At 43.3% G+C, this 13,130-nt stretch overlaps 4 protein-coding genes across 4 annotated transcripts; 3 read left to right on the top strand and 1 right to left on the bottom strand.

The window, feature by feature from the left end:
- Positions 1-3,941: 3,941 nt before the first annotated feature.
- On the top strand, positions 3,942-6,695 carry O0I10_008805 (uncharacterized protein; the record flags this gene model as incomplete). The annotated part of the gene is made up of 8 exons (XM_058488806.1): positions 3,942-4,091; positions 4,154-4,242; positions 4,303-4,466; positions 4,522-4,663; positions 4,730-4,838; positions 4,926-5,046; positions 5,108-5,751; positions 5,823-6,695. 8 exons carry the CDS (start codon positions 3,942-3,944, stop codon positions 6,693-6,695), a joined length of 2,292 nt encoding a protein of 763 aa, XP_058340432.1.
- An 863-nt stretch (positions 6,696-7,558) lies between these two features.
- On the top strand, positions 7,559-9,020 carry O0I10_008804 (uncharacterized protein; the record flags this gene model as incomplete). Its single annotated transcript, XM_058488805.1, has 4 exons — positions 7,559-7,751; positions 7,838-7,959; positions 8,025-8,682; positions 8,746-9,020. 4 exons carry the CDS (start codon positions 7,559-7,561, stop codon positions 9,018-9,020), a joined length of 1,248 nt encoding a protein of 415 aa, XP_058340431.1.
- A 603-nt stretch (positions 9,021-9,623) lies between these two features.
- On the top strand, positions 9,624-11,692 carry O0I10_008803 (uncharacterized protein; the record flags this gene model as incomplete). Its single annotated transcript, XM_058488804.1, has 12 exons — positions 9,624-9,819; positions 9,875-9,953; positions 10,017-10,103; positions 10,157-10,250; positions 10,310-10,424; positions 10,484-10,626; positions 10,678-10,759; positions 10,825-11,033; positions 11,091-11,154; positions 11,217-11,331; positions 11,392-11,494; positions 11,552-11,692. The coding sequence occupies 12 exons, from the start codon at positions 9,624-9,626 to the stop codon at positions 11,690-11,692; spliced, it is 1,428 nt and encodes a 475-aa protein (XP_058340430.1).
- Positions 11,693-11,698: 6 nt separating this feature from the next.
- Positions 11,699-12,707, bottom strand: O0I10_008802 (SBDS family rRNA metabolism protein; the record flags this gene model as incomplete). The annotated part of the gene is made up of 6 exons (XM_058488803.1): positions 11,699-11,705; positions 11,771-11,814; positions 11,880-12,257; positions 12,327-12,456; positions 12,519-12,614; positions 12,676-12,707. The coding sequence occupies 6 exons, from the start codon at positions 12,705-12,707 to the stop codon at positions 11,699-11,701; spliced, it is 687 nt and encodes a 228-aa protein (XP_058340429.1).
- Positions 12,708-13,130: the final 423 nt, after the last annotated feature.

Here is a 13,130-nt window from a genome sequence, read left to right as displayed (position 1 = left end):
ACGTGGATTCTTGATTGATCCCAGAGGTAGGTAGGAATGTTGATAGTGGAGTCATTTCGGAGTTAGATGAATAGCAAAGGCCCTCAATACTACAGCCAATGTGTCCTCCATGTCGATGATCCTCTCCGCGCTTGTAGGCTTCGATCATGGCCTTTTGGAACGTCCACTTGGATCGTCGAGATGGGCTTTCGCCTATGTTAAGGTGGTTCGTTATTCTCAGAAGAAGATGAATCGGGCTTGAATGTATACCAAACACGCCGATGACTTGAAATCATATCCCGTGTGTGGCAGCTGCAATACCTTTTCATGATGATTCGCAGTATTTTTCATGCCGCCTTTGTCAGAGACCTCGTACATTGAGAGATCATGCCCATCGAAAAAGACGCAAACAGGTTTCCTCCATATGGCTCCCTCTTGCACGGGTTCTATCGGATAGACCTTGAAAACGACCATTGCTGAAAACTTTGAACTTGCGACGTATGTTCTCTTGTGCTATCATGTATTCAAGATTGCTTAAACGGTTGTCCAATCGATCCTTCTCGGAGGAATACAGCTTCCATTTGTAGTTGTAGCCAACCAATACCAAGTCATCCATGTTTGCATGAGAGCGTTTGGATACATCGATCATATGTAATATCCTTGAGCACGATTGGCAACTTTAACATTCCATCAGCAGAAGCCTTCGTTTGATCTTTGTTAACACCTCCGATTCCTAGACAACATTAGTCGGAGGGTCTTGCGGCGTAAACGCAATCAATCTTCTTCCCAATTTGCCTGTTGTACACTTTGCTTGTACATTTGAGGAACACCTGCTCCGCACCATCCTTTCTTGAAGCTCAGCTGGTGCCCAAACGTATACCACAAAGGATCAATCAAGGGATAAAAAAGACAACAATGACACAAGTGATAAAGGATAGAGGATAAAGAACTACAAAGATGATTACAAAGAGCAACGGATGAGCTATTTATGGCCTATACCAATCATTAAACAGCTCTTCATTATCACTTACCAAATAGCAGGCTCTTGTTGATCTATGCGATAGACGAAAGAGATGTGCGATCAAGTTGATGACAACAGCCTTGCTTATGTGTACTTGGGCGTGTGAATTGTGGTATGCACACAAGAACAAAGGTGGTCATGATAAAATGGTCAAGCATCGTCTTAAGATTACTGCGTCAAAAAGTGATCCAGCAGCGTCGATAGCTGATAAATCAACCCACCACCATAGGTAGCGTAGGGATGCCCATCCTAAACATGATTTAGCTTTGGCCACCTATGCATGCTACGGTGATTAGCCCATGTTTACCTTCAGGTTATGATTTATACAATAACAATCAATCACGCCAAGCACTTTGTGCATGCGATCCAACAATCTATCAGCTCCTCAGCATTCCCAACAAACTTTTTATCATCCTTTTGTGACCAAGTAAATACCCACGCCCACCATACATATAAAAGGATGATGTCGCCACACATCTTCTTCATCCATCATATCATCCTTTGATTGCTAGCACCTTAAAACGCAAGTTGATGTGAGTATAATGATGTTCTTATTTTGTGGTTGATTCATGGACTCATTTGTGATGATCTTTAGCCTTTCATTATTATCCTATTCTCATCGTCATTGTTGTCATTGTGATGTTTGGCTCTTTTATTAAGGTAAAACCTAATTGTCTTGCTTGAAGAAACACATGCTCACATTCTTTTGACGCAGTTACATACCAGCACCTGAGGAACAAATGCAAAGCTGGATTAGGTGGCATACCACAGCCTGCATGGAGTTGATATAGAGGTTTCCACCATTGCACATGCAAGCGAATCAACAAAACAGATGCCTATCAGCTGTAGAACAAATACAACCACACAAGACACGGGAAGAAGATGGAAAGCGAATACATCTTAGGACCCCTTGAACTAGGCTGTCTATGTAGAAATTGGAGGGATTAGCAATGACCAAACGAAGGCCTAGTCCAAACTGGTAATCGTTTTGTATTGTGAATCAGTGATAATGCCCTAACATTTCTATGTCGCTAGAAAAATGCAATGGATGCTTACAAATTTGCTCAGCACCTTGACCATCATCCTATAACACAACCTCTGCTTGCTTGGCAATACTTATCAGTGGCAGCATTGTCTTACCGATTTCTGAGGCGCAATTCCGATGACATGACCACCCACCTTGAGAGTGACAAAAGGGGATTGATATACCCAGACGCTCGCAAGCAAATCTGGATGACTTGGTACTGGTTGTGTATAACATCAGTGGTAAGTTTCCTTCCTCTGCATTCATTCGAGACATCTAAAATCTTACCATCTTACCATAGTCGAAAGCGTCTCAATGTTACAGATGTATGCTCCAAAAGGCTACGTATGCCGTGTTCGCCGGATACAAGAAGTGTTGTACCTTCGAGCGATACAAATTGTACTTCATGTATGTTTGGATTGTTAAAGCTAGCAGCCATGGGAAAACAAGTAATGGAGGATACGTTGGCTGTGATTGACAATACAAGGGGTATTGGTGTCAACAATCCTTTAGCGAATCTGGTGTTAACTCCTTGCTTTCATCTGCAAATCATCAACTTCAACATCGCCAAAGTCATCAAAGAGACAAACAGCCCAATCATAGTCAGATTTCTTTATGTGTACCTTTTACAATACATCTTCCCACCCAGCACTACTTTGTTCTATCATGTAAAAATGACATCTCATCCCATCGCTCTACATTTCTCAATACACTCTTGTTGCTTTGCTTTTCCCAATGAACAATCGTCTTTCCAAACACTTGCTTACGCATGCCAACAATGCCAAGTACTTGTTGTAACCAGCCATTCGCTTTTCACCAAACACGATCGTAGACCACACCCATCACCTAATGCTTCCCATTGAGTGTAGCCATGGCAACATTCGCCCTTGAATACCGATTCCACCCTTCCAGAGTCACTGCATTCGTGTTGCCACGTATTCCTATGTCGGTGCCACACTTTTTGATATCGTATCATTAGCCAGCAACTTGTCAACATTGAAAACGGTTACAAGTAACTTGAAGGGACCAACACACGCTTGCGCTATCGATACCAAGGCCCATCAGCTTGCTCAAGAGTGCTATCAAGCCTCATCGTCTTTAGTATGTTTTGCTGTCAATGTCACCATGTGGTCATCAAGTACACGTTTCAGCATATGAAAATTGCGTCTCTCGTCCGATCCGAAACCCGACACCCACCACTGGCATGTGCATTTCTTTCACGATACACACGCACTCTCCCTGTATCAGACGCCTTGGTGATAAGAGCACTTTTGCTGATGCCTTCATCGATGTTGCCAACACGACAAGGAAAGAAGAGCAAGTCTGTCATCAAGTTGTCAAAAACCATCACGCGACTCTTACGCATAGTGTTATCTTGCAGATCGGCTTGATCTAAAGGGGAGGAGCATGAGGTTGGCTTTGATTACAACAAATAATAAAAAGGTGGTGCAGGCGCATGCATATCAATAACATTGTACTTGTTACGCATATTTGGATATACAAATCGGGCGTGAGAGTTGAGGATGATCCTATTTCGAGGAGGAGGGATGTCGTCTCGGGGATGAAACTTGACGTGAGCTGGAGCATGAGCTGTTTCAAAGAAGTTAATATTGGTTTTGTGTGTGTGTGTGTGTGTATACGTGTGTACTAAACGCGTGATCACGGCAAAAGGGTTTTTCGGATCCCTTATTTGTAGCAGTACCCAACAATGAACAACATGCTCATTCTTTTTTATTTGACTTGCATCAACATTTCCTTCTTCTCTCTTTTGTTTCTCTTACTTTTACTCCTTTTTCCTCTCTTGTATCGTAGTAGTACATAATGAAGTATTCTCCATGGCTGTGGCTTTTGTTTGTATTGCTTTGCAGTATACGAGCATGCTATCTCTATTGGTCATCCACAAGAGAGCTCCGTGGTATGGATAGCACCATTCCATGGCCATCCTCATTCCGACAACATCATCATACCGAAAAGCAGCAGCAGCAGCATCTTCCTAAATCATCCTTGTCAATGTCAAATGACACCGTTATTGGATCATCCCCATCCAACATGTTTTACTTTACACAGGTACGTACATGCGATCCTTTCCGCCACCAACAATGAACCCGCATTGCTAATATGGATGATAGATCTCGGATCTTCATATTTCAAAGTATCGGTTTCGAGGACATACGCTTCATTTTTTACATTTTGTACAATCCGTACTCCCCATGATCAAGTACGTTATGGAAAATGTTTGCGTGTTTATGTCAACATGCTAATAACATTTACATCTCAGACCCCGTTTTGTTGTTGTCACAGGCGACTTGACAGATGCAAAGGACGTACGACGTGTGACATCTCAGCAGTATCAAGAAGAATGGCAGGTGTATCGTCAAACGATCGAACAAGGAGCACCTGCCATGCCATGGTATGACATGCGTGGGAACCATGACTGTTTTGGTGAGTGTGCTTATCATCGTTTTGGTATCCTTCTTATCAACAACTTTTCAAACAGACTTGCCTTCATGGCAATCGCATGTGAATTTTTATCGCACCCATGGCAAAAGTGCCGACTTGGTGGCAACAGGCCAAGGTATCTATTCATGGCAAGTCAAGGAACCTTTTGGCAACTATCAATTTGTTGCTATTGATGCATGGCAAGTGTGGGATCAGCTGACATGATGAAGATACACATATAGGCTAATTGTTTTACGTGTATGTAGTCCTAAACGTGGTCCATCACGCCCTTTCAACTTTTTTGGTTATCTCACGTCAAAGACAATGGATCGACTTGCAAGCGCATTGAAGCCGGCATTTAATCATACCTTTGTGGCAAGTATGGGGATATTGCTGTTGCCTATATAGTGCGAGGGAGCTGATCTTCAAACGGTCCATTCATTCCTCCATCTCTCAAAAAAGTTTTCACATTATCCTACGACAACCATGGTGTTTGGTGTTTCAAGTAAAGGTCTCGGGTTCCGTGATTTGGCCAAGCAATACAGCGTTTATTTTTGTGGCCACCTTCATCGTCTTGCTGCAGGTACGTAAAAAATTTCATGCGGATCATGACAACGACGCATTGCTAACATTGTTGGATGAAGGATTGGGGGATGTGCTCAAATGGTATGATCCCAAGGGTGAGTCATTGGAGCTCGAGCTTGGCGACATGATGGTCCATGGCATGTATCGTATTGTGGCTGTGGATCATGACTTGATCTCCTTTGTCGATGTCGAATTGCCACGTAAACAACTTGCACCTCATCCCGTGATTCCATTGACACCTGCTGGCAACATTATTTGGCCTGCAGCTATCAAGCCTGCACCCATTGTACTCATTACAAATCCAAAGGATGCTCGTTTTGCTATGCCAACCAAAGAACCATTACATCGTATCCAATCCAGCAGCCATATACGTTTTCTAGTTTTCACTTCCTCAGGTGATGGTCATGATGATGATGATGATGCTCTTGGTGATGGTAGTGGTAACAACAACGTCACTGTGCATATCAGCATTGATGGTGTGCCACATCCACATGCAGCTACCCAATCATCAGCCACGCTATGGACAGCACCATGGGATCCTTCTACCCTTGATCCACGGCGTACGCACACAATCAAGGTTCAAGTAACAACACCGGATGGTCAAACAGGCTCTTCATCAATTGTTTTTCGCCTTGACAACCAACGTGTCAACATCAAGGGTGGCCCTGGCGAGTTTATTATCTCATCCAATATGGCTATTGTGGTCAGTAGTATTAGTATGGTGATTGGGGATTGTTGTTGCATCATGTTGCTAACCTGTTGCTATGGTAATAGTTGCAAGGCTTTACCCTCATTGGTATTGCTGCCATGTTGACAGCCCTCATTGTTCCCAAATTTTATGATCGATCAAGGTTTATGCAACTTGTTCAACGTATCCATCAGCATCCAGAGAGCACATCAACATGGCACGTATGGGTAGCACGCCTTTTAGCTATGCCGCATGAACAACGTTGGTGCTGGTTTGCTACAGTGCTATTTTTATTAGCCTTGTTGACGTTGCCATGGTTTCGAGCCGAGTTTATTCCATCCGGCACTCTACCACATGAACGATACGGCACATTTTACTTGTGGGGTTTACGATTTGCGCATGAATGGGTTCCCATTGCCGACACGTGGATGTTTGCTGCTGGTCAAGTGTGGCTCGATGTTGCTGTATTTTTCTTAATCTTTTGTTGGCGAGCTGCTGAGGATGCTTGTTTATGTGTTGGTTCACCAAAGCAAGCTACAAAAAGACCCGTTCACGAGCAAGCATGGTTCCGTGGTATTGTTGTCATTTATTGGTTATGGCGTGTCTCCGAACTCGTTGCCCTTGGATCGTTCTATGGTGGTATCAAGACATTGCTGGTGTATAATCTTCTAGTCTTTTGGTTGATTTTTGTCGGCTATATGCTCTGCTGGGGAAAAGGCGGCATCTTTCTCGCACCAAGACAGCTACCAGTCATGTGTCCTATTTGTGGACGTGAGAATACCAACATACTACTCAAGGTTGGTGGTGGATCATCTGCATCGGAAACGGCTGTTGCGGCAGTTACTGCAGCTATTGAATTCTCTGAAGAATCCAGTGGATCAACTTCGTCCACTCCATTTAATGGTAGTCCTCGAACAAAGAATCGAAAACGTGCTTTTAAGATGACAGGGACTAGTTGAGCTTTATTTTGAATCAATTGTCTATAAACATTTCACCTTATTCCAAAGATCAAATAATATAGAGTTTGAATGTTATCACTAGCATTGGTTTTCATGTGTAAACTCCATGGAGGAGGTCCGTGCGTTAGGTCGCACAAGACTGGGCCTCTTTTTTTTCCTCCTCCGCCATGTTTGAAAATGCCGCTTGTTGCCCTGTGGCCACTGCTCCCTTCAGCTGCATATAAATTAGTTGGCCATGGTACTATGCAAGATCTCATCCTATCATGACATCTCCAAAGCACTTCATTTTATGAATCAGGAATGTACATCTTCCCACGACTGTACGCGTTGGTGCTGATTTATGAGATAGCAACATCACTTTTAGTACCTTGATTCACTCAAGAGGACACCATTGGGTAAATGACTAAATCTAGTTTTATTGGAATATCTTTCAAGAGGTGTTTTGAGTTATGTCCACATGATGAATGAGGGCTATTCATGGCTAACAGGTGTACAATAATGTGTGAAGGAAATTTGATGACATGAGCAAGGGCCACATAACCAATTTTTGCCACTTTGGCCATGCCTTGCACTATCTCTCTCTTTCTTTCTTTCTTTCTCCAATCAAAGCAGATCTTGGTCACTAAGCCTTGCTTTCCCTCACTCTTGGTCCCCATATCTCATTCTTTGTCCCTTTTCATTATAACATAGGCTTTTGTCCTTGTCGCTTTGTACTTTCTCTTTTCCGCTCTCTCTCTCTCTTTTTTTTTCCCTCCCTTCTCACTTTATCCTTTCTTTTAACCCACAGCCTTTGCATTGACAAAAAGGTAAGTGACCATTGACATGTATTGGGTAGGCAAGGTGGTAATGGGTGATTTAGCTCCATGTCTCAAGTATCCGCCTCCACACACACCAGTCATTCTGAATCGATTGAAGGGAGCAATGAAGTTTCACGAGCAGAAGGCAATCCACCACAAGACCTCGCGTTGGATGAGCAAGCTGTAGCAGATGAGCAAGATCAGTTGACGTTACGCGCCTTGGTGTCTACCAAAGAAGCGGGTGTTATTATCGGCAAAGGTGAGAAAAGGATATCAAGGGGGAGGAGGGGAGTGGGGACGTATTGACAATCTAACCTTATCCGATCACACGCACTCTTGTGTTAGGTGGAAAGAATGTAGGCGACCTTCGAGATTCTACAGGTGTTAAAGCAGGTGTATCCAAGGTGGTACCTGGTGTCCATGATCGTGTATTGACCGTGACAGGCAGCTTGGATAATGTAGCCAAGGTAAATCCACGCTATGATAAATTTTGTGCATATATCAAACTAATCCCACTTTATCTTCACAAAAGGCATATGCATTCATCACTCGAACGCTGATTGATAACCCACTTGGTCCTGCTACTCCACCCACAACACCTGGTACAGCTGCCAGCCATGATGATATCAATTCTGTCACTGCTACTTCTTCTACTACAACAACATTAAGGCTACTTATCTCGCATAATTTGATGGGTACGGTGATTGGTCGTCAAGGTGCCAAAATCAAGCATATCCAGGATACATCAGGAGTCCGCATGACAGCATCCAAAGTCTTGTTACCCCAGAGTACTGAGCGCGTTGTGGAAATCAAAGGCACCGTGGATGCCATCCAAACAGCGATCCGTGAGATTGGCCAATGTTTGCTTGAAGACAAAGAGCGCGCTTATGGCACCATTCTTTACAATCCCACCAAGGCGACCAATACTGCAACATCATTACAAGATCAACAGCAAGCATCACGGCGTGTGAGCACATCCTCCATCTTACGTACTGGGAACGGATCCGATTTTGCGGCTGCTATAGCTACCAATGGATTTGGCAACCAGCCATCCTCCTTATCATCACTCTCAGCAAGCGGTGGCAGCAATACGGGTGTCCCTCGTAGGTCATCCCTTTCAGCACTTAACAATGCCAACCTTCGTACTCAACACATTTCTATCCCAAGCGATATGGTCGGCTGTATCATCGGTAAGTTAATATGACAGATGAAGGATTTAAACAAAAAAGGTTGACATGACAACGGTTGTCTAGGCAAGGGTGGTAACAAGATAGCCGAGATTCGCCGATTATCAGGATCACGTATTTCCATTGCCAAGATGCCCCATGATGAAAGTGGCGAGAGAATGTTTACTATTCAAGGCACGGCTGAATCCAATGAGCGAGCATTGTATCTCTTGTATGGTCAATTGGAGAACGAAAAGGAGCGTCGTTTAAGAGGAGTCTTACCGCCAACTACCGATGGTCAACAAGATGCCTTGGTGTTGGAAGTTGAAGATGTGGGACAACCAACACCAGCTGCATTGTGAATGTTCTTTCAACGCCATCCCCACACGCCCCTGATTTTTGATCACAGCAACACACACACGTCTTGATATACATACATCCCTCCCCTTCCATTTATTCTATACATATTCTTTATCCATCCAGATCCAAAGCTCATTTTAAATTACCCCTCGTCCCCTGCTGTGTTCAGTAAAGCACGATCAGATATCCACGATACAAATTATAAGAACGTACAGGGATGCTTTCTACTATGATCTACATACATGTGATTGGATGAGCTTGCAGCAACAATAACGAGTGAATATCTCCTTTTAGGTATAAATGCACTCTATCATGTGAAGCAACTTTCTCATCATCCCCTTGGAATCAAATGGCCTATGATGTATAAGATAAAGAGGCAATGTCTTTATTTCCAATCATCGTAGTAGAATCATCACGTATACATGTAGCTAGGATAAACTAGTCTCTTGTTGTGTATTATGCATATTCGTAAAAGTGAATCATTGTTGTGTAGGATCAATAAAGGTCCCCAAGTTTCAGCACAGTAGCGCGTGATTTGATCTCTCTCTCCTCTTGTTCGCTTTATCCTGTATCACGACGCTAGGCAACAAACGAACACAGCCTCCATGCAAGATCCTGTTGTCATTCAGCGATCGATAGGCAGTAGCCCTGATAGCAACACACTTTCAGAAACAACCGTTGCTGCTGCTGCATCGTCTTACGAATCGACCAACTCAACCATGAGCGATCCAGTCAAGAGCTACAACAAAATACGTCGACAAGGTTCGAGAAGTTCGGTTTTAGCCAAACAAGCTGATACTGGCAAGTCGATCGCCCTTACTTTACACGACAAGACAATGACCTTTTGCCCATGTAGATGCCGGCATGTCGTCTTGGGTACGCCATAAGAAGCACTTTTTTATCCTAAGCAGTGCGGGAAAGCCGATATGGACCAGGTAACGTGTGGGTAACACATGGGGATTGTTGTTGTTGTTGTTCCTAACGACGACGACTATCAGATATGGAGATGAATCGCGAATATCGACATTGATGGGCGTTATTCAAGCTATCATTTCTTTCTTTCAAGATCAAGATGATATGATAAAGTAAGTGATGGTAGCGGGTTGTTGCAGCCATGATTGATATGTGTCAAGCGTAGATCCATGAACGCGGGTCGCCATAAATACGTCTTTCTACACAAGGACCCATTGTACTATGTCACGGTATCGAAGACGGGTGAATCGGATGGGCAGGTAGGAAGATGATGTGGTTAAAAAAATGGAGGGTAGGAAGCTAATATCGATGATCTTAGCTACGCGACCAGCTCTTGTACCTGCATAATCAGATCCTGAGTGTATTGACGAGTGTGCAATTGACAAGGATATTCGAGCAACGCGTGAATTTTGATCTCAGGCGTCTTTTGGGTGGTATGTGTGCAGCATGCATGTGTGGGTAAAATGGATGACTTATTGGATGTCTTGTAAAGGAACGGAGGTGTTTTTGGATAGCCTTTCAACTTTATTCAGCCAAGACCATGGATTCATGCTATGTGCTTTGCAATGCCTTCGTTTATCCAGGGTGGTGAGAGATCAATTGGGTTCTATATTTTCGAGTGGTGGCAAAGTCAAGGTAAAACAAGTGGAGGGAGGTATGGATCGAATGCTCATCTATACTATCCAGGGGCTTTTGTATGCAATGATCGTGGCCAAAGGCCAATTGGTTACCTTACTGCGTCCTAGGAAACATAGTTTACATCCTGCTGGTAGGGTATTATTCACTCTTAGAATGAGCAATTGTTGGATACTAACAACATGGCGATAATTATAGATCTCCATTTGCTATTCAACATGTTGACAGGCTCGACAACCTTTGATCTAGCAGAATCGTGGACGCCGCTTTGTTTGCCCAAGTTCAATTCCAAAGGATTTCTCCATGCCTACATTTGCTATATTGCACCAGACGTTTCTATCGTTATGATTAGCACGGACAAGGATCGCTTTTTTGATATGAGTGAATGGAAGAGCACATTGGTGGAGGTACGTGTAAAGATTCTTTTAGAGGGAATGTGGAATCTGATCCAATTTGCTATATAGACAATGAAAGCTCGGAATGTTTTGGATAGCGTGATTGAAGCATCTGAAAAGCATTATACAGTAGGTAGGTATCTATCGCATCAACGATAATAGCTCCATTCCATTAGACGCTCAAGCATTTTTTAGATGATGTCGGTGCTCCAGGTCTACTCCACTTTTTGTACAAGAGTAAAACGCATGTGCAGTTTACCTGCCCCAACTTTAGTGGTCCTTATACCAACAATAGTGGCAACCGCAAGAGGTAAGTTGTGAAGGATTCAGTCACTGGGAGGTTCCCAAACTCATCATCATCCACCTTAAGGTTGCACCGCTTATACCATTATGCTTATGACCGCATGCATTGCCGAGCACGTCCAATGAAATTGTATTATCATGAAGCTGACAAGGAGATCTTGCTAGGATGGGTAAAGGAAAATTGGGATGGGAACTTTAACAAGGATGCTAAGAACAATGGATACTAGATTACGTCCTCTTTTGAAGTCTATGTTGTATTTACTCCTGATACACCCAAATCGAGCATCATTTCGAGTTCCAACCAGCTCTTACGATGGATAAAACGCAACGAAGAGAATCTTTTTATTGTAAACTCGCCAGTATTTTAGAATTTTTCATCTCCTTCTTCCTTTTCACGAAGATTCATAATTTCTACTTGTCCCTTGCCCTTGAGCTCGCTTTGTAACAATTCATTGATCTGTCGGTATTTGCCAGGATCCACCAATGCAATCTATAAATGGAAAGAGTCAATTCACCTACCATCATGATGACCACCTTTGTTTTGCCACCACCTACCAATTCATATTCGCCAGCATCAAAGTCTTCATCTTCAATGGATGTCATCATGGGATGTAACTTTTCACGCAACTTTTTGGCTTCCTTGGTTTGAGGGAGTGTGAGACGAATACGCATTTGGGCTCGTTGAATGGGTAAAATCTGCTTTTCCTGGAGTTGCTTAATGACATCGAGTGCTTGTGATTTGCTGCTGCGTTTGGGGTTGACACTCAAGTGAAGATCTTGCATGGCCTTTTCAATCATGGTCACCGTATAAGGTCGTTGGTTTTGTGGATTGACGCAGTTGTCAGTGACGATGGTTGCAATATCTCTCCACATGCTTTCCAATTGGTTTGTGCGTTCCTTCTCTGCCACTTGGAGTTCACCCTTTTTCAAGATCTATGCTTTTCAACATGAATCCTTCCATGTTCTTTCTCTCTCTCTCTCTCCTCGATTGTATTACAATACCTGCTGAATAACACTATCGAGATCATCGGTCTTGAAGCACTTTTGTAAATCATCCTTGCTCGCTACTTGGCCTTTGGATACGTTCATGAATACACTGTGGATTTGTAATACTTCATCGAGGTCGGTTTCCCTATGGGCTTATCGTTAAGATGCTGCCTGCATGATCCTTCAAACCTTGTATGAGATACTTACACATTGTTGCGCCACTCCATAACTTTGTTCTTGTAACAGGCCAGCTCAAAGCGCTTGCCACCTTTCCTTAACCGTACCACCGAGACATTGGTCAATCTAGATCACGCATGAGTTACTACTCGAGGGTTGTTTTGGAACGGTAAGGCACCGATCGTACTTGATTTGTGAGTTGGGTTGCTGAATCACCATTGTATTGTTTGTGTGTTGTAGTTCTTTTTTAGTTGAAAGCTAAAGCAAGAAAAAAAAAGTTGCTGCGACGTATTGGGTGCGGAATAAAATGCGGTCTGCAAACAGCCAAGGTTGCACAAACAGTGATCCAGAATCGCATGGTCCATAGTGATGATGGAACAATAAGGTCTCTTGCTCTCTCTTATAGATAGCTGTCTTAATCTGGTTGTATCATGAATATTAGAGTAGGGGTGGTGATAGCACCATCTTAAATGAATGTATACGTTGTAGCACTACATGCTGGCTGGCGTCCCGGTCATCACCAACAATCCTGCAAATGTTCGATTTTAGGGGGTGTGCATGTGTGTATGTGTGTGTGTATGTGTGATGGGGGTTGAATAGTAAGGGCATGAACAAACGAGTGATGACCACATGGCCTATTTG

The sequence above is a fragment of the Lichtheimia ornata genome (genome assembly GCF_029851405.1).
Source record: "Lichtheimia ornata isolate CBS 291.66 chromosome Unknown scaffold00048, whole genome shotgun sequence".
Classification (NCBI taxonomy): Eukaryota; Fungi; Mucoromycota; class Mucoromycetes; order Mucorales; family Lichtheimiaceae; genus Lichtheimia; species Lichtheimia ornata.
Note: the sequence above shows the minus strand (reverse complement) of the source record. Positions and strands in the feature narration are given on the sequence as shown.